This window comes from Anopheles moucheti, chromosome X (assembly GCF_943734755.1).
Source record: "Anopheles moucheti chromosome X, idAnoMoucSN_F20_07, whole genome shotgun sequence".
NCBI classification, from domain to species: Eukaryota; Metazoa; Arthropoda; class Insecta; order Diptera; family Culicidae; genus Anopheles; species Anopheles moucheti.
Window position 1 is genome coordinate 14,155,637 of NC_069142.1, and position 21,638 is coordinate 14,177,274.

A 21,638-nucleotide genomic window follows, 5' to 3' on the forward strand; every position below is an offset into this window, starting at 1 on the left:
TTTGTAGGGAAAAATGGGGTGTCTTGAGAAAAAGCGAGATGGAGCGAGATACACACACACGGCAAGGCGGAGATGCAAAACGGAAAATTGGACCCTCATTTCGAGGCCTCACACACTTTTGCACACATGCACACACACACATACACTTAAGAAAGAAAGGATCTAACTACTCACAAAACGCACCCAACCAGCCGACGACTGCATCTTCATCAACTGTCACGGAAGGTGTTCGGGGTGCAAAAAAAAAACTAATTCGGCATTCGGAGCAGGCCAAGGGGATGAAGAGGGGTTAAAGGTGCTCTGAAGGGCAAGCAAGGAAGGGGTAAGGGACTGGGGTTGGCAAAGGATACGGATTGGTCTTTTGTGCAAATAATGGGGCGTGTACGGTGTCACTCTCTTGCCGATGCTTTTGTCCCTAACCGTCCTCTCCCCCCGGTACACCGACATCAAACTGGGGTTTTTTTTCCACCAACCGAAACACTAACAGGCAAAAGGGATGGTCAAGTGGGCGGAAACCCCCTCCTCTCTTCCCCCTTCCCTCCCCTTCCGGAACATAGGAAGACGCTATGTTTGAAGCGAAAATGGAACGCAAACAAAAATACGCACACACAATGCCATTTTTACCTTCCATTCTTTATTCATTTTTTTTGTTGTTTGGTTTCACTTTGACGATTTTCCGCCAGCGCCAGTTTCCATTTTGCATTCGCACTTCGTAATGTGAAGGGTTGTATTTGTTTTGTGTTGCTGTTTTGTCTTCTTTTTGTATTTGTGTCTTGATTTTCCTTTTTCTTACACGCAAATAGGTTTTCTATATTTTCTTTTCGTTTTAGCCACTTTTGCTAAAAAAAAAAAATATAATAGCACACACACACCAGTGCGTCTTTCAATGGAAGGTTTCAATGCGGTGTAGCATCAAAGCTGTAAGGCGAGAAAGCAAATGGATTAGACTACCAGCACGACAAATATTCAGCGAAAACAGCAATATTTATAAAAAAAAATGTTGAATACAGCTGCACACACTCATTTTGGGGTGGAATGGTGCTGGACCGGGAAACAATAGGCCGGTGCACGGTATTGGTGTGCTCCGCCTTCAGGTTTCGCTACTGTGGTGCACCAGTTGGTAACACCACCATGGCGCTGAACGTTAATTAGAACGATGGGAAATTTCGCCAATGCATCAAAATGGAGCTACACGTGAAGGATTCAAAATGGCGCCCCATGTGCAGCATTATCCCTTAGCTAAGCGTGGGCTGAAATACCTTGTTTTACAATCGTACGTGTGTAGTGGTGCTGCAAGGATACTACAATAGAAGCTACCCCTGCGGAAGCTACACTTCTCGGCGACGTTAACTCTGTACGATAGGCACCGTAAGAAAAGCAGGATTTGTCGCCATCTTTATCTGCCTCACAACCGTTTGTTATTCCAGCTTCCGTCTTACATTTAATATGCAAGGTCTGGATTACATACACAAAGCTTTAGAAAAATAAATAATACATTTAAAATATTACTTCAATATGTTTCACAAATAAATCAAAACTGTTATTTGAATAATAAAACAACAAAAAATATTTTTAGTTAAATTATTATGTACTTTAAACATATAACTCAATAAAAAATCATAAATCAAACTTATTGTACAAGAAAAATTTCCAACCGATAAATAACATTATAAGTAAATGGAAAAGTAAATGAAAGACGTAGAGAACAGCAGAAAAGAAAAGGAAACAAACAAAACAAATGGAAACCAAAATTAGTAAAATGATATTCTGAATGAAGAAAAAAACCCCTACAATTGCTAAACATCAAACATTGCAACATAATCGGTACCGAACAAAGGCTAAACAATCAGTAGATGCAGCAAGCGTGATCAGCGGATATCGACACGATCGCGCACACACCATGACACCCATTGCCATTGCGCCGAAACGATTCCCCCCCGCGGAACCATATTTTTTGCCGTCCCGTCGGGAAATAGCATACAATAACCGTCAGTCGGTGAGATTTTGTTCTGTTTGCGCACGATCCAATGTTTTTTTTCTCCCCCTCCTACTGGGCGATTATTTATTTTGTACCATGGTTTAATCAAATGACAGTGTCAGCAAAATTGGGACGCACCAATCGGATACGGCACGCCAGCGCTGAAATGGGGAATATTTGTCGACCGCTTTCTTCGTGCGTACCGGGTGAATACTGTTTAATATATTTATATATTTTTGTTTTTAATATTAACATCTCGCTGCAAACGCAATACCGCCAGACCGTTCCACTAGAAATGAAAGCAATACATATGCATCTTACTGCAAATGTCAGCAAATTGTGGGAAAACCATGAAGATGAAGAAAAAAGGAAGGGATGGTGTTTTGAGGTAAGCAGACGGCAAGATGATTTCCTGGTGCACCCATTGCCGTGAACGGGGACGGGGAAAAACGACCATCGATCGATTGCAAAGATGAAGATAACGGAAATATGGCCATTTCAAGCAGCCAAAAGCGGCCTGAATCTGTGGCAGGCATGTCAAACTTCCCAAATAAAAACTGAGGAATAATGTTTAGCTTAACGTTATAAACCACTTACCAAAACTAATGAATAATATTTTATAAACTCATCCCACAAATTGCCTCATACTTACTGCAAAGGATTTTTTGCTGCATCTTTTTTCTATATATCAGTTGGACATCTCTGACGTTAAAAATACAGCACACATTCCAATCAAAACTACCATCTTCCCGATCAGGCGCAACCTGATCCGCAATGATTACCACCCAGCCATCCCCAGACCGTCAGTGAACTAGCTCTCCCTTAGTCATCGAAACGAACAGGCCATACATATCGTCATAGTTATACGAGAGCAAACATGCGAAGTGAAATGTATTTATAGTATCACCAACGTTCTGATGGCACCATGGTCCGTTGCACGAAACGATCCTCACATCCACAAGGATCGCGATGCATCAAAGCAAACTGTCATCATCGGCACAGGGGTGTAGAAGTACGGCATTTGCCAAAACAGCAAGGTTTCGCTTTGTTATAATATATTTTAAAAGAGCTTTATTTTACAATGATCTTGAGTCAGTCTTTTTACACAAATGTACACATGCTTGCTTTATTCCTTTATATTACACCCACCATCTCGAATAAATCGCTTCCGCACTGCCCGTTCGCAGTGTGTAGAGGGAGATACTCGAGATACTTCATTTATTTCCATTTGTCTACTCTAGTGTTTAGCTGTTAGTTACGGTTGGACCTTCCGAAAACGGGTTTCCTTATCATTCTTTTATTTCCTCTCTTGCTGATTTCCTTCATATGTTGCTTTTGCCATTTTTTCCTAAATCATGTTGCATCAGTTATTCATATTTTACAAACTGCTTTTCCCGTTTCGGTACTGTTTGTGAGTCAGATTTGTTTTAGTTGCTTTTCTTTCTACCTTTGTACGACTTTCGACACAAATTGGTAAGCCTAGTACACCCTGTTTTCTGTTCTTAGCTACTTACTTATCCACTTTCACACGTGATTCCGTTTTGATTTGGTTACCCCAATTGTAACATTTTTCATCTTGTTTAATTCTTTTTTTAACCTTTCCAACACACGGTTGGTTTGTTTTGGACTGGGACGCTCACCTTGGGACAGTTCGCATATGCACATGCTATCTGTCGAAGGAAGATATTACAGAGTCGCTGCCTCTATCTGATGCTTTTCGGTTATCGTTCACTGACTCACTTGCTATTGAAAATCATATGTATCTGCATAATTTGGTTTATCTGTTATTTCTGCTGCACTCCTCCATTCACCGGGAATGCAAGGTAAGGAGAACATTGGTAAGGTTGCTAGTGCGGGTATGGATGTTTTTTTTTTGTTATCTTTCCTTCACACATCTAAAACCATTTCTTCCCCGCACGCTAACGTTCGATATCTCTTAGCTAGTTTCACAGTGTTGGGCACCCCTGACATCCCCTTATTTGTAGACTAAATTTTTTAGTAGTTTCAACACGTTTAAATATCTGCCGGTTCACACATCACTCAGAGCAATTGCCCCAATAGTTCCCCCAGTTTTTTTTTTTTTTTTGGTAGGCGTGGGTCGGGTCCATGGTTGGATCGATCACCCGCACCGGCCGAAAACAGAAACAGAAAAGAAAGCTCACCTCATACCTTCCGCACTGCTACGAAGAGACTGTCCACACCTGACAGCAGGAGGGAAGAATCTAGGCGAATTGCCAATTTTACACGTTCTAAGACTAGTATTTCTTGCTTGCGTAGCTTAAACCTTCGTAGCTTGCCATATCTTCTGCTTCCTATATTCAATTAGTAATAACTTAGTCATGATGCGCGTCTTGTTGGAGAATGGGAATAGATAGATAAAGAGATATGCACCCGAATTCCTTGGGGTATCTTTCGACATTACGATCGAGATTCGAGAAAGCGAGGGAGACGTGAAGGAAGCAAAACAGAACCCTATTTCTCCCCATAGCGAAAGAATAAACCAGAAACGTAACGGGTGGACGAAAATGGAAAATGGGATCACTGTCAGCATCGTCAGACATCGAGCAGAATAGACTTACGCGCTCTTAGGATCGTTGATCATAAATAGACTATTTACAGCAGCGAACGACGCCGGCGTCTCGGTTCTGCATTCCTCTATCAAACGTGCAGAATCTTCGGTAGGATTTCGCTCTCGATCAGCAGCTCCCGGTCCTCGTGCGGTCCCGGCTTCCGGCGGACCATTATCACAACGGTGAGCGCTACCAGCACGAGCGCAAGCAGGGCCACGAACACGCCCAAGATGACAATCTCCTTGGAGCTACCGGACGCACCATTCGACAGGTCTCCTCTGCTCCGATTGAATGGCCAAAAGCTATGATGCCGATGGTGTTGCTGTTGCTGCTGCTGCTGCTGCTGCTCTGCAAACATCTGCAGATCGTCATCATCCACCGGGGATGGTAGATTATCCTGGTCGGCGTCTACCCGGTTGGAGGTGATGGACTGGATGGCCGAGTTGATGGAACCATTCCCCAGCGCCGGTGGTGGTGGTGGCGGCGGTGGCGAAGGTGGAGGAGTTTCAGTCGTAGTAGAGGTAGTGCCCTGCAGACTCACAATCACCGCCTCGCTGGTGTCGACGAGCAGGGACGACGAGCGGATAAGGGAATCCGTTTCCTGCCAAGAGATGATGTGTCCCCGGTAAGAACACGGCTAACAATCTAAAGGATTCGCAACCCCCCCCCCATCAACACTTACCTTATTTCGGCAGGTAACATGCACGTGGTACTTTGTGTTTGGCCACAGGGACAGCTCCACCTTGGACGTTTCCGTCAGCAGGTTGCCGGTGAGGCCACCGCCGGAAATCTCCCACGACACCAAGCATTGGTGGTACTCCTGCAGGTGTGGTTCTTCACTGGGCGGGTTCGGTGCCGGTCGGTTCGCTAATGTCTGCATGATGCGCGACACACCGTCCCGCGCACCGACACCGTCCCGTGCGATCCGTGACAATCGCTCGACGTTCTCGCTGGCTGCGAGCGGTGAAGGTACAACCGGATGTGGCTGATGCTGTACCAGCTCCTCCGGTGTCGTCCATTCGATGTCGGCCGTCACCACCGACTCGTTGCGTATCAAACGCACCAGGCTCAACAGTAACCGGTGAGCGAGCTCGTTCTCCTTCCGGATCTGGTGGTTACGGTTGCACACGTCCCAGCACTCTAGAAGGAAGGACCGGTTAGAGAACTTCTGTGGACCACAATATCCTGGAAAGTGGGGGGGTTTCTGTCCATGAGGTACTCCTTTACTAAACCCCTAAACTCGCTACTCTTACGTCATGATTAAATCTGCTCTGATTTCTTCAAAATGTTTTCTCTACAAACTGTAAGATGTGTTCGAAATGGGCACCATATATCAACAAATTCCGTTCGCCGCGACTCGTATTAAGATTACGACCGCGACACAGCGGTCTAAATCTCCAAAACCCGCCTAATGGCGCTAATGCAACACGCATCCACGCATTAGTTTGCCCGATTTTTTGGGGGCTTCACCTTCACTGCGCAGTAATCCTACACCTTCCGAAACACACAAAACATCCGAAACCCTCAGATGACTAGCGGGTTAAGAAAACCCCCACAAAGCAACCATGGGACCTTGCGTGTCTGGCGAAGGTTGTCCCATAAATCCATAACCATTCTTCGGACATCTCGTCGGGATGCTCGTTAGGGTCGGCCGATAAGCGTTATACACCGTCCAACAGTATCTTCTCCTGTGCCGTGGAAACCTGTTTCGGCGCCGTGTCGAACCGTTCGGGAGCGTTTTGTCTTTGCGCCTTATTAGCCTGTTATCTGTGGGTCGCGGCAGGACATAGTTTATGGGCTATATGCCCCAAAACCCATTCTCGCAACTCCCGCAAACGGTTCCAGTGACACTTCAAAGAATATGGATGGCCACGGACACGGTTCATCTTTCTGGTACGGTAAGCCAATCGGCCGACCTTCGTCTAGAAGCAGGTGCGTTCCCCGTTCCCCGTGAGCATCCGTTGGAAATATTCCCTTTTTATTGGTCTTCTCCAGCATCTCATCGAGGCTGATTGTTTTAAATATCGATCGTTTCGACAGCATCCGAAAGAAAAGCAAAACAAGGCCCGAAGCAAAAGCATCACCTTACAGATCCTTTGCCGATCGATAAGCGATGCCTTCGGGTTACATCAAACTTTTCCGTTCCCGTTCTGGACGGGAAGGTAGAAAGTGGGACCATCGCCGTCTCGCACGAACCTTCCTCACCGGTGGAATGCAATCAGCACTGCATCAACACACCATTATCGCAACGGTACGGTCTCATCCATCCTATCGGATGGACCCGCAACCACCGTAAAAATGTTCACCGGCCAAAGGGGTATCTAATGGAATTGGAACATCTACAACCCTGCCGACCCCGTCCCAACCCCCCAACGGTAGACCACTTTTCGCTGCAATACACCCGAGACGACCGCATCACGGAGCCGGAGCTTAATTTCACTCTTTTCCTTTTGTGGACCAGTGTGGTGCCTGGTGCTGCTGTGTGGGTGTGTATTTATATGAAAAGGGCCACAAGGCGGCACAACTTTCAAAGAGGGCTACTGCTTCATGTTTAATTGCTTTTCCGGCAGTATCTGTACTTGTTTTCATACATACTTCCACTTCCGGGTGCATCCGGTGAAATTCTAACCGATACTCAACATATTTCTTTGGAAGTGAATTTACTTTGATGTCAAAGTGTTGATCCTTAGGTTCTCGGGACTTCACAAGTACCTGGTGTTATTTCTCTGGTTGTAAACCCTTTTTCCCTGGAAAGGCATTCTTCCGACAGCGCCAGTAGTTCAGTTATCGTATTAAATAATTAACAATTTTCTCAAAACAACAAAAAGAAACCCCTGACTATTATCCTTTTCCTAAGCTACCGTACTGCCCTAGACACTTTCCGTACATAGAATTATCGCTTACCATTGAGCATTCGCGCTGTTGTGTGCAGAGGATGTCCTTTATAGATCGCTGTGAAGAAACAAAAAGACAGAAAAAACAGCACAATTAGTATAATAAAAGATAGATAAAATTGCTTTACGTAATTTTATGACCACTCTGGATAATACAATCAACCTATCAGCATATTATGCTAATATTTCTACATTGTTTTTTTTTTTTGTTTGTTTCGTTCAGTTGTTGCACGCTGACAATTCTGGGGCGCAACCAACCCTCCACACGCGGAAAACTATTCCAACTTCAAGCCACCCTGGTTGTACTACATCATCACCTTCGGTCCCAACTCCCAGCAACCGGCTACGGCTACTTCACACGCTAAATGACAGCTAATTGCTTGGCTGCCTCTTGCTGCAGATAGGAGTTTTAAGGGTACCAAAGCGAAGCAGTAACGGCAGCAAACACACAAAAAAAACAACAGTACTCTCAGCAGTGCTGGACGTGCGCCAAACCAGCCGTTAAGTTATGTCCACCATTTAAACCTGGCACAGTCTGTTTTTCCGGGCGATCTATTTTATGGTTTATTTGTTTTTTTTTTTTGGCTTTCCGTTTCCGCCGTTAGCTTTATTCCCAATTCCTTTCTGGTGCTAAAAGAGCTTCTTTTTTCCTTTCCCCCAGCGAGGAATAGCATTCTTTTCCCGCGTTGGGAAGAGTTAAGATTATGTGCATTTGATTTTGGCCAATATCCCAGGATTTGTGTTGTGGGCTTTGAAGTAGTTTGCCAACTGGAACTCTTTTGATAGTAGACTAAGAGGATGCTGACCAAGTTTTGTTAAGTAAAGTGTTGAAGGTCCTCTTAGTATTGCTTTATTCATATTTGCTAGGTTGATATGTAAGACATTCCTGAATTTTAACCGAGCGGATGTGTTTGAGGTGTAATAAATGAATGGCCGCATGATATTGTATAATTAAGAAGGGTTCAACGTAAACACGCAATGTACAACTGAACAAGACAACCAGAACCGTCTGAGCCGGCTGGAGACAACAAGCCTGCACGAAGAATTTATTAATTCGTACCAGATATCCTGTGAGCTGCAAGGATACAATTAAGCGTCAATATATCCTCTTTAGACATGTCCTATGCACATAGACGAGAAGCCCCAGAGATGCTCGGAACTCTCTTCAAATCGATCACCAATATAAATGCCTTGTTCAATAAGGATATACCGCTTGGAAACCCCAAACATGGGTTAAGACACCGGGTGTGCTGACCCGGTGTCCAACCAATACCACAACATCCCGACAACTTCAATTTCCGGCCCATTTCAACCATCCAACTTGGAAGGTCCCTTGGCGGAGACTTGGAAACGAAATTATGCCGACGGTTTAATCACCGCTGTGTGCTGTTTACCGAGCCCGAAAACCCACCCAAGACGGCCGAACCAAAACGTCTTCCTGTCCTGATGGACAAACACTGCCGTACGCAATGTCCCGACGCCAAGATCTCCCCCGGGGAAGGTGACGATGGTGAGATTTCCGTACCGAAACCCGGGCAACAATTCTGCAATTACGTGGCTTTTCGATTAAAAGCACTTCCGTCACGTTCCGTCCAACCGTCGTCCCGGTTGGGCATCTCTAGGACGGTCTGCTCTCGGACAACGTTCCGTTCCCCCGGGGAAACCCCCTTTTTTGCACCCCGCACAGCCCTTTACCATACGCTTAATTGGTATTGTTCGCTGGAAGGCAGTCGACACTATTACCGGGTTTGATCCCGGAAGTGTAGCGGAAACACATTGCGCATCACGCACCGGGACACACCGGGATGTACTACTCCATCCCGTACGAACACTCGATCGGGCCGGTTCGTCAGTGTTTCGTGCTTTCCATTCGAAATCCGATATCCGATTTCAGATACGCGGAGAAGAAATTGCCACTTACTCGGTTCGGTTACGCGCCGGAAAATTCGGTATCCATCCACTCATAACCATCGCCCTCGTATAGCCATCGCCAGTCGGAGGGGGGATGTGAAAATCCGTACCGCAGTCAGTGTTGAACCCAACCCACGATTTGCATGTCTGATGATTTTTTGAATTTATCCATTTCCGGGTTTTTCGAAACGGGAGTACCCGGGCTCGTGGCTCGTAGGAGGTGTTGGGATTCGAACAACTATCGATAAAACTTTTGCCCACTTTGCTGGCAGCCGGTGTACGGTGAGCCGCTCGGCTGGAGTGCGGGCTCGGTAGGCACGCAAAAACAAAGCGCACCGAACCAGCTTGTCCAGAGCCATGCCATGGGTGCGCACGGTTTGCTGCTGTGATGTTTCAATAATGCAATTGATGGTGATGGCTTACCCATCGTACCGAACGGTCTCATGTCATCGGTGGCAACGATGGACCAGTGTCTGGGTAACGAAACGCTACCCAATGTCTAGGCGATTTCCAACATTTCCAACCCATGGCAGGATTTTCATCGGTAAATGGTAGCCGCAGGGCTAATATATCGTCCTGTGGCTTTGAGGTATGGAGTCCCATCTGTCGCTAGGCTTTGTGAGCACACCGAATCGTGTATGCGTGGTAGCGAATAATTGAAGAATTTCAATACAAAATTCCACTTCCATGTTCAGAAACAGTTGCAAAGCTTGTTCGGAGGAACTGTTTTGAGTGATTAAAAATATTCCCTTCCCATAATAAGTGTCTATAACTGAACTCCAAATTTTACCAAATATTTAGTAGACAGACAGAGCTAGCTATATTGCGGTTGCTTTAAATCTCAGAGTTGGATCTCTGGAAGTTCAGATACTTCATGTTAGAACGAAACTCACTAGAATGAGATTTCTATAAATAACCAAACAAATCTTAAATATTTTTAATCGTCTCAAACTAGTTGGACAACTTAACTAATGGACAACTAGTTGGACAACTTAACACAAAGAGCATATGAGGAATTTCTGATCTGAGCGCAAAAGCTCGTGCCCTTCAAAATATTCTTGTAGTTTGAATTGTCTATCATACGTTTTTATTGTCAAGAATTCTCCTGTATCGTAGAATTATCGACTTGACTTGCTAAAATTGACAATATATGACATTGGTTGGTACACTTACCCTCCCAATGACAAAAACCTCCGTCTTTCAACATGGTGGCCCCTTTGTGCAGGTCCAATGGAAAGGACACGAAATTAGACGACCTTTCCGCTCACACGCATTTTGCGGCACTTTTTCTTGGGTCGCCCAAGAAAGTTCGCCTTTCGCTCTATAGGTAGGGTCGCCCACTATTCTGCTGCCGTACACACCATTAAAGAGGATACGCGTACCCAGCAGACGAGAGGGATCAAAATATGATAAATAAATTCAGTACGCATCTTTACTTCCTTTCCCCCATTTTCTGCTCCAAAACCCTCCGTACACCACCGTCAAAGAAATCCTTTTCTCGCATCAAATTCGATTCGGCCCGATAACGATGTGGTACGATCACATTTATTGAGAGCGCCAATTTCTACCGAGCAAAGCGAAAATAAAGCATTATAAAGCCAAAGCACCACCATTCGGGAGTTCATCCAGTCGCATCCTTATCACCCTCTGTCACTTCACGCTGTCCTGCCAGTCCTGGCGCTGGTTGACTAGCGAGCGCATTCACCTCACGTACGGCGCTGGGTGAGTTTTTCGGGGGTTTTTATTTTCCTTTGTCTGTTTGCACCGTTCCCTGGCCACCCATTCGGGGCGGGTGAGCAGGCTCCAAACTCCTTTCACCCCCCTCAGACACATCGTGTGACATGGCGCACAAATATGAGGCAGCCACGAAGGAGAGTTCATTTACCTACTGGTTTTCTTCGCGAACACTTGAGAGCGAAGAGGAGTCTTGTCTTCTCGGTCGGATGCGTGTCAAAATGCTTCCTACGGGTTGGATGCTGAATAATTTGCATGCTGTGTGCGCACAAAATGGTCTGCCAAGAATGTATATATGTGTATCGTAGTAGTAATAACAAACGATTTTGATGCTTTACAAAGCTACAAATGCTATTTTTCATAACAATTGTTGGTAGCATCGACGCAGAAGTTTCGTTTTAGTTTGAAGCTTAATAAATCAGATTGGTCTTAATAAGCAAATAGTTGACAGTAAACAATTCCACCTACAAGACGGTAGGCAGGTATCTGAGATACGTAGAAGCTTCAAATAGGACTTATTGCAAGGCCAGCACTATCTGGGATTTATGCGACTACTGAGGAAAGATCAGAGTGAGTTCATAAAAATATGTTCAAAAATTCGTTTAATAAATCGGAACTGTAATAACAAACGATTTTGATGCTTTACAAAGCTACAAATGCTATTTTTCATAACAATTGTTGGTAGCATCGACGTGGAAGTTTCGTTTTAGTTTGAAGCTTAATAAATCAGGTTGGTCTTAATAAACAAATAGTTGACAGTAAACAATTCCACCTACAAGACAGTAGGCAGGTATCTGAAATACGTAGAAGCTTCAAATAGGATTTATTGCAAGGCCTGCACTATCAGGAAGTTATGCGACTAGTGAGAGAAGATCAGAGTGAGTTCATAAAAATATGTTAAAAATTCGTTTAATAAATCGGAACTGTAATAACAAACGATTTTGATGCTTTACAAAGCTACAAATGCTATTTTTCATAACAATTGTTGGTAGCATCGACGCAGTAGTTTCGTTTTAGTTTGAAGCAAATAGTTGACAGTAAACAATTCCACCTACAAGATAGTAGGCAGGTATCTGAAATACGTAGAAGCTTCAAATAGGACTTATTGCAAGGCCTGCACTACCGGAAGTTATGCGACTAGTGAGAGAAGATCAAAATGAGTTCATAAAAATATGTTAAAAATTCGTTTAATAAATCGGAACTGTAATAACAAACGATTTTGATGCTTTACAAAGCTACAAATGCTATTTTTCATAACAATTGTTGGTAGCATCGACGCAGAAGTTTCGTTTTAGTTTGAAGCTTAATAAATCAGGTTGGTCTTAATAAGCAAATAGTTGACAGTAAACAATTCCACCTACAAGACGGTAGGCAGGTATCTGAGATACGTAGAAGCTTCAAATAGGACTTATTGCAAGGCCAGCACTATCAGGAAGTTATGCGACTACTGAGGAAAGATCAAAGTGAGTACATAAAAATATGTTCAAAAATTCGTTTAATAAATCGGAACTGTTGTTTTTTGGACATTTAATAATATATGTTTTACTCTCTCTCTCTCCAAGCACCAGTTCACCAGTCCGAAGTATAATTTTCTATTCTCCACACCGCAAAACAATCGTCCATATTTATTACCCAGGGTGAAATCAAAACGCTCAAATTGTACACACATACAGCTGGTCCGGATGCACTCGATTGAGATAAATTTGCAACCAGCCAGCCTAAATAACAAAACAAAAAAGGCAGACATCGTCCCGCCAACTGCAACCGGCGGCATTTATGATCATTGCTGATTAATGTTCGTCAAGCGAATGCGTTGTCTTTTTGTTACTTTTTGTGATTTAAAGTGAAATAAAGCGCTGGGGCAAATGGTGTACGCCCGACGCATTACGGCGGATATGATGCATTTGAGTGGGACAATCTTTTCTCGGTTTGACTGCCTGGGAAGGCAACACTGAACAAACACAACGAAGAACGATGTACGGTTCAATATTTTTTGTTACCTTTCGGACGCGATGAAGCAGCCTAAGGTTGTCCTATTCCCCATGCAACTTCGAACATGATTTTTACACAAAGATATAGAACAGATTCGACCTATTATCGTGGTCCACCCTTCCCAACAGTTTTGGCTATTGAAATGTTTACCTTTTGCAGGCAGCCCTCGCGGCAGCGCGTCGTCGAACGGGTTCGGGCCGGTGTTGGAGCAGTGGCCAACCCGGCCGGCACACCGAGCCCATCGGCACCGGGCGTTGATCGGTCGTCGGTTGATAGTGGACGCCTTGGTTCGATTCGGTCGACCACGAACTTGGCATGGAAACGGCGTGCCGGCGGGACGCTCAAATCGGACGTGTCCGGTGCAGCCAGCAGGATGCCAACAAGCGCAAACAGTACGCCGGCCCGCACGGCAACGGTTGAGATGGTAACCATCTTTCCAGCACCCGGGACAACACTAGCGCCAACAATTCTTCCCTTCCCCGCTGGGAAGACACCAACAAGATGGCAGGCGGTTTCGCCCAAACTATGCGATCGTACAGAATATGTTAGCCTTTTCCTCCCGTGAGTAATACGGTAAACTTGAAGACACCGTGCACTATCACCGCTAAGTCTGACTATTGTACCCGTTGATGTGCTAACGCGAGACGAGTCACAGCGGATAAATGGCCGCAAACGGGAACGGCAAAAGGTTATCACTACACGGCTCCTGCTGATGGGAGCGTTTTTGTTTTGAGACGGCGCCAGCGATACGATAAGTGCGATGTATCTTTCAGCTACCAGGGATGATTCACTGCGCCTATACGCTTATCACCGCTTTAACACCGCCGTTCGGGGCCTCCCGGATCCGGTTTTCTTAAACTCATCACTTTTATTCCGCCAGTTGGCCAACGAAAAATCACTCGCACACAACCTTTCTGGCGCACTTTCCTTCCAGCAAGCCAAAACTCAAAAGAAAAACGTACCAAATACACATGCACACGAAACCAGGCAAGCAAACACCTACTCAGGCAAGGAGACCGTTGCACAGGCGGTGTGGAAATAATTTTCTACACACAGTGAAGTATTTTTCCCGTTTTGCACTTCCGTTTTATAAATACGCAACGATTTGCTTGTGTTTGAAGTTGATTGAAGAAATTTTTGAAAACCAATTCGCTCACCACCTCGGAGACACCGGGCTTCGTTATTTGTTCAGCGCGAACACGAGCACAACTGTTTTTGGGCTGGCGGGGTTTTCGATCCAGTAGAACCTGTCTCGTCCGTTGCACGAATGAGATTGAACGTTCGCACCACTTCCAGGCGCGTTGTTAGCTTCGCATCACTCAACTGCCGAGCACTCACTCTCACCACACCGTACGTACATGTGCTCTTCGCTCACTAGCTACCCTTTTCTACGCACCGAATTCGTACACGAACTCACGCGAAACGCTCACGCAGTAACTCACTCTCCCGTGTTAGCGCGCGAACTCGTGGAAAACTGCTCGAATGCTTAAAACATAACACCACATACATTTATGTTTTATGGCAAACTGTGCCTTGTACTGCTAGGTTGTTGCTTGTAAGAGCATCAGAGTCCTTCCTTCTTTCCTATTTGTATGCGGATGTGAAAACAAATTTCTTCCATTTTCATATTAATATTCAACGCTGATAAATTGTTGCATATTTTAATCCATTCTTTAGCTAAATATAATACTTCAGACAAATATGGTTAAAGTTAAGTTATAGTTAAGTAAATAAATATGTATGTTGGGCTTTATTGATGAAAATTACTGTTTATAAACTATTTACATACCAATTGGTTCAACCGGGTTCGTCGCTTCACTCGCGCATTTGTTCGTTGAAGTCTTTCTTATTTTTTTGTGTTTTTTCCGCTTTCTTTGAACAATTCGCCAGAAAAAACGTCTCGTCTTCTTTTTTCGTACTTCTCCGTTGTCTATAAGTCTAATTCCAGTTGGTAATACTCAGTATTTTCCACAACGATGCTAATTTGTGGTCACCGTTGCACATGCTGTTCGCCGTCCGCGCGTTTTCTAGACAAATTTACACCACTTATATCGCTTGCCCCAGTCACGGTATGATCCACGGTGCGAGATTGTGCACGAGCCGGTGCGCCTAAAAAGGGCAAAGAATTCGGTATGATGGTATGGACCGAACTTACCGGAACAGTATGATCGAGGATTAAAGCCACTCGGATCGAACTCTGTTCTGTTTTGCCCACTCATAAAGGTACCAAACGGTGCGTGCGGTGGTGGTAGACTTATGGGTGCGTTCTCATTCTCCGAATTGTTTTTTTTTTTCTTCTTAAATGCTGTGACGTTACCCGCATTAAGGTTGCGTGCAGAACATTGAGCGGTTGCATCGTCTCCCAGGAGAGTCAAACGAACCACCAAGCACTGCAAGCTACAATCGATGGAATGCAATGCGTTTTGGTCCACTTCCGCGTGCGGTTTTGTTGTCGTTGGATCGCTTTGAAACGGCCCGCAGAAAGTGAACAGTCGTGTTTACGCGCCAACCTTCATGCCATTCATGCAGTAACGCGTCTCCAACCACTCGGCTAAGGTACAGTGAGGTGACATTCCGAAACATCCGCCCCGAAACACCCGTCGAAAAGGGTGTCCTTTTCGGAAAGTCGCTTCACATTCCGGCACGTTTCTCCTAGGACGCATGGTGTGCCGAACGTGTGAGGAAGTTTGCTTTCCGTCGCACAAGGGCTATGTTATGTCATGTTACATTTCTCACTGATTTGCTACATTGTTGCATTCGCTCGCCAACTAGCTAAAGGCAGAATGAGTCGTATGACTAGCAGCTGGGGATCTGCTGTGTAGTATGCGATGCAAAAACAAGAAAATCCAAAGTACCTCGCCAAACAACTTGCCACGTTTAAAGCGGAAAATCATTTCAAAAAATCCATAAATGAATTTTTGAACCATGTTAAATGATCCAATCAGTCTATTTCTTTGTGTTTTTATTTATTTATTTATTTACTTATTTATTTACTTATTTATTTATTTATTCATTTATTTATTTATTTATTTATTTATTTATTTATTTATTTATTTATTTATTTATTTATTTATTTATTCATTTATTTATTTATTTATTTATTTATTTATTTATTTATTTATTTATTTATTTATTTATTTATTTATTTATTTATTTATTTATTTATTTATTTATTTATTTATTTATTTATTTATTTATTTTTATACTTATTTTTATTATTTTATTTTTATTTTTTTATTTATGTTTATTTTCTTTCATTTATATACGTCAGATTTATTTCGTTTTATGCTTTATTTAATACTGTGTAATGTGTGTTGTATTTTTTTTGTTAACTTAAGTTGATATTTATTTAGTTTTAATCAGGATTTTTTATCAGTGTTCTAATAATTACATTTCAATATTTTTTTTTCTTTTTCACCCCCTCAAAATTAACATGCCAGTTGAACCTAGAAAAGAAAAAGTCTTTTTTACGGAAATCAAAACCGAATCCGACTGTCGATGGCAAAAAAACAACTCCCGGGACTGTGCCGATTGCGGCGCTCGGGACAATCTTGATCGGCGCACACACAACAGTTTTACTACCTTTATTGCGCACATAAACATATTCATCGGTTTCGGGCTATCTTTATTTCTTATTTATCGAGCAATAAACGGACCGGCTCGGCTTAAGCTGTCTGGCGGGGTGTTTCTTTCTTTTCTTGTTCTGTTTTTTTTTTGTTTTGTTTTCAAAACCCCCTACGCTTCGCCTACCATCCACTCGCGCCCCACCCGTCGCTCTTTGCCATTTTTGTTTTGCGTTTTTTAATCACCGTCACATCGATGCGATGCGCCTTTCGCCAAAGACGACCTAGAGCTCACCGGTTTGCTTTTGGGACTGGGTTGTGCGAGCATTCGGTAAGCCGGGATGGTTGCTTCTTCGCGATCACGATCGAGTTTTTTTGTTGTTGTTTTATTTCCCAACTGCCATACTCCGTTTGCCTTCGTTTGTCTCTTCACCGCGGATTTCGTCGCCGGCGCAACCAATTTCGCCTGTTGATTTTAGCGATCATTTATTTTATTCCATTACGTTTTGTACTTTCTGCTCGCACTGTTCTCTTTCGTTCGATCTCGTGCTCTTGTTTTACTTTTCGGAGTTTTTTTTCTTTCCTTGTTTTCTTTTGCTTTACTTTTTTGTTTGTTGCTTCGTTGGGCTACTTATCATGCACGTGTGTGTTCTCGCTGCTGTGCATTTTTCCACTCTTTAAACAATTTTTTTTATGTGTTGCACTGATGCGTTTTCATTTCTTATTTCCCTATGTTCTCCAATACATTTATTTGTATTTATTTTGTTTGTTTTTATGTCATCCTTTAAATTATGGATTTATTTTCAATCCTCCGAAATGCATGATTTTTTGGTTTTCTTGATTTGTTTTGCTTTCTATTCCAAACATTTGTGGAAATATAGATGATTTCTCTATCCATTCTACTAGTGTCCACCTTTTACTCTTTATAATATCACCATAAAACCATAATCTCTCTCCTCATAAAACCAACTCATATCGAACAGTATTCTTCACTCTACGGTGGATTAACTTCCTGTTTTGCTTCCAATTCCAGGGGCAATCGACTTAAATGGGACCACCTTCAACTGTATCCGCTTCTAACGAACGTTTCCAGCACAATGGTACGTGTTTCAACAAATGAAACCCCAAAGAGAAAGTTAGCAGAAACAATAAAACACGTGCTCGATCCATTCCGTCCATGTGGGGTATACAATCTTAAGCCGAGCCCACAACGTAAAAAGCCCCCAAAAATGCATTACGAGTTTTCCCGTGGGCAAACCGATTCGCCCCGGGATGAAGTGTTTCGGATTAGGTGGAAAACAAAATAAACAAACCGTACAAGTGGACCACGAATGGCTACCGTGTGGAACGCGCCAGATAGATGTTATACTGTCGTTCACGGGCAGCCTAAGCCCTTTACGAGGAGTGAGCGTTTTTTTGTAGAGAGGAAGTACAGGGCCTACTCGACTGCTTGATGGATTTATCGTCAGTTCCTTGCTGATTGATGGACCTACCCTAGGTACGTTCTTGCGGTCACGCGGTCAAATTTATAGTGCTGAACTCGATTTAACCACCATAAATGGTTAGCATCCACAAATGCATAGAACGTTGATAGAAGCAGGTGAATGTATAGGTGAGGATATACTTTATTCCCATAAGCATATCTTTGTTTTAACAAACCTAATAGTATGTGATGCGGTAAACAACTGCTTAATGTTATAAAAATTGGTTTGAGAATTGGAAAAACACTTTTTCACACACTGCGTAACATAACTATACAACTAGTTGTTATTGTATTTTTTTTAATTTAAAAATTAAAACTAATTCTTGTTCCAAAATAAGAAAATTTCTATTTATGGTCTTGGTAATAATCAAAGTTGGCAATACGGCTAGGCCGTTCTTTTTTATTAAAAATTGCAATAATAATCACTGTTGAATATAGATTCTAAAATTCTTTTCAATTATATTTATAAAACAGGCTGACACATGTTTCCTTCATATGTATAATCACATATCTCGAAGAATATTCCATCCTAAATCTTAGCCTATCTGCAATCATCTTTCTCTACCTTCTTTTTTGCATCACCTCAAATGACAAATCGGTCACATTTTCCACACCACACGCCCATCACAACCGTTGACGGATCATGTGTGACGATAGTACATGTTCCAGCGAATACAATGCACCCATCATCGTCCATCATGGCTAATGATACGCAAATGACATGCAGCACAACGGTTGCGAATATTCCCCCCCCCCCCCCCCTCCCCCCAGTGGAACCCGGGTGCATGAAATGGGTGCACAACGGTCGGAAAACGAGAAGTACCGATGCATGCAAAATGCATTCAATCGCATAAGAGATGGCGGTAAAAGATGACAAAGGCAATCGTCATCGTCGCGGCGCCCCTGCCTCGACACACCGCTATGCTGCATTTCGTTATGCAGCCAGAACATAAATCGAACTCTCGATGCTCATGGGTGAAAGAAAATAGGAAAATGGCCGGTGGATTCATGGGGACAGGGAGGGACAAGCGATATGAGTGCAAGGGTGACACGCGCATGACAAATTGGCTCGTTTGCTCCCGATTGCGCGGAATTTTTGCAATCGAACCAGGGCTGAATTGAGATGGAGAAAGCTCCATTTTGTTTTGCTATTTGGAAGGTTTTTATTTTATTCGCATGAGTTACCAACATTGTTCAACTATTTTTACTTTATGAATACACTTTTGTGGAGAAAGCTCCATTTTGTTTTGCTATTTGGAAGATTTTTATTTATTTTATTCGCATGAGTTACCAACATTGTTCAATTATTTTTACTTTATGAATAAACTTTTGTGGAGAAAGATCCATTTTGTTTTACTATTTGGAAGGTTTTTATTTTTATTCGCATGAGTTACCAACATTGTTCAATTATTTTTACTTTATGAATAAACTTTTGTGGAAAAAGATCCATTTTGTTTTACTATTTGGAAGATTTTTATTTTATTCGCATGAGTTATCAACATTACTCAATTATTTTTACTTTATGAATAAACTTTTGCTTATTTAAATATTATTACTCAAATCTGGCTCTAGCCTCGAATAGCGGCTGTCAAATATTCACCTTGTGTGATTAATGTTTAGTCACCTTTATTTTAAATTCGATGAACTCATGCTCCACGAACTGGTAGTCCGAAAGTCAAAAACCAGCTCGGCTAGAATAAGACCAGGTTGGTCTAGATTAAGAGAGCGGAAATGTATGACTAACTTCTAATAAGCTGCTTAGTTTATCTGACATCTCATGATGCGTGATTAAAGGATTATTTTACATCAATCGGGTACTCCTGATCAGAATAGCAACATTAGTCCAGTTCTCCTGACAACCAAAGGTTAGTTATGAATCCAGAAGGTCGTTACTGCATTTTACTATTGTATTTTCTTATGTATTTTCTATTATCCACTAAATTTTTGTTTAAATCATCACATCTATTTAAAAGTCCCTGAACCATCAGCCTTCGCCTATATAATTTTAAACTCACACAGAAAGAAAAAGAATCATTACCTTTGCCATTAGCCCCACATTCTACCTACCGCATGATGGCTGCTCGCAAGTAAAGTTAGATGGCGGATCGATGGCGGCGACAACGGCGATCGTTCGCAACGGATCATATTCTTTAATTCCGTTGCACCTCATCTTTGTTGCATGCGCACCGCACCCTGGAAAACCGGTCCCCCTCCCCCACACGGTCGACCCGGCGCACGATCTCTGCCCGCTGCAGATATTGAATTATTTCATTATCTTCCTCCGTTCGCCGGTCCACGCCGGATCACGTCCACCCTCGGTCGGTATTGCCACTAAAAAAAAAAAAACGCTCCCTCAAACGCCGCTCCCGGTGCCGATGACGACAAATCTTCCGATCTCCGCACACAGGGCGATGAGAAACGGCGGCAATGAAACGATTACACAAACGAGACCACCCGAAATGTGATGAGAAAGTCGTGCCATGGCTCGGTACCTATCCCATCCTTCCGATCCACACCGTCTCGCCACTGGAATTATTTTGCTCCATGCTTTGGAAAACACAACGAGGTGAGTTGATAGATTTCCGTGTGTCACACGGATCGAGTGGGGCTTTTATTGAAGAGTTATAATTATTTAAGTTAATAAGTTTGAGTTAATTATTTTAAGTTTCCTTAGTTTCGCTTTGGTGTATCAAACGATTTCGAGTTCAAATTTAAGCATTTTCCAGGTTATATTCAAAATAAACTGAAATACATTGAGATTAATCTCTCATCCTTCCCTCTGGAACTTGTAAGAATTCGAATGAACTCTGTGCAAAGTATTCTGACTCAAAGCTTTGAAAATGTGAGAATTGACAAAGCTTGGAACAGAATCTAAGTAAATTCCTCAGCCATTCTCTCTGCATCTCGCTTTCCATGTTTTCGTAGCTATTTACCGTGAAATCATGCTACTCTTCAGGTACATTATTCATGTTCGCAAATCTAATTTGATAAGCGTAGTTTAAAATAGTTACCGCAACAGTGTGGCGATACATGACTACACGAACTAGCGAGCGGTTAAATCTTCCTCCTGCATCCTGTACCACTTTCTCAATGCATCAAGGCCAAAGGGCATACCCTTTCCATGCCCGTTTCCTTAGCGTTCGCATAAAGCACACGCGGCACCGTTCTCGGATTGCACGCTAGCAACCACACTGATACACCGCGTTCCGATTTCTATTCTATCCCGCTTTGTTCTTTTTACCACCAGGAGTTGTATTTTTTTTGTTGCATCAATTTTCCGAATCACGATTTATCTTCAATTGCTTCGGCGCGGTTTCCTAATGGGCAAATGCCACTACCTCTCCACACGTGGTATGCGTTCGTACCGAGGGCCGAGCTTTTTTCCCGCTCAAGCCCGTGCCCGATCATAAATCAGCAAAAGCCGTGTGCCGCGCGAACACCCGAACGGGCGCGCTACAATGTTGCCAAAGTGCACTGCGGACTGCTTTTTCAACTGCTTGCGCTTCTGCCCGT

At 43.2% G+C, this 21,638-nt stretch overlaps 1 protein-coding gene across 1 annotated transcript; it reads right to left on the minus strand.

Annotated features, from left to right (window-relative positions):
- Positions 1-3,041: 3,041 nt before the first annotated feature.
- On the minus strand, positions 3,042-13,645 carry LOC128306866 (uncharacterized). The gene is made up of 4 exons (XM_053044499.1): positions 13,230-13,645; positions 7,453-7,500; positions 5,231-5,686; positions 3,042-5,149 (listed from the first exon to the last, which is right to left on the minus strand). The coding sequence occupies exons 1-4, from the start codon at positions 13,509-13,511 to the stop codon at positions 4,637-4,639; spliced, it is 1,299 nt and encodes a 432-aa protein (XP_052900459.1). The 5' UTR covers positions 13,512-13,645; the 3' UTR covers positions 3,042-4,636.
- Between the last annotated feature and the right edge of the window lie 7,993 nt (positions 13,646-21,638).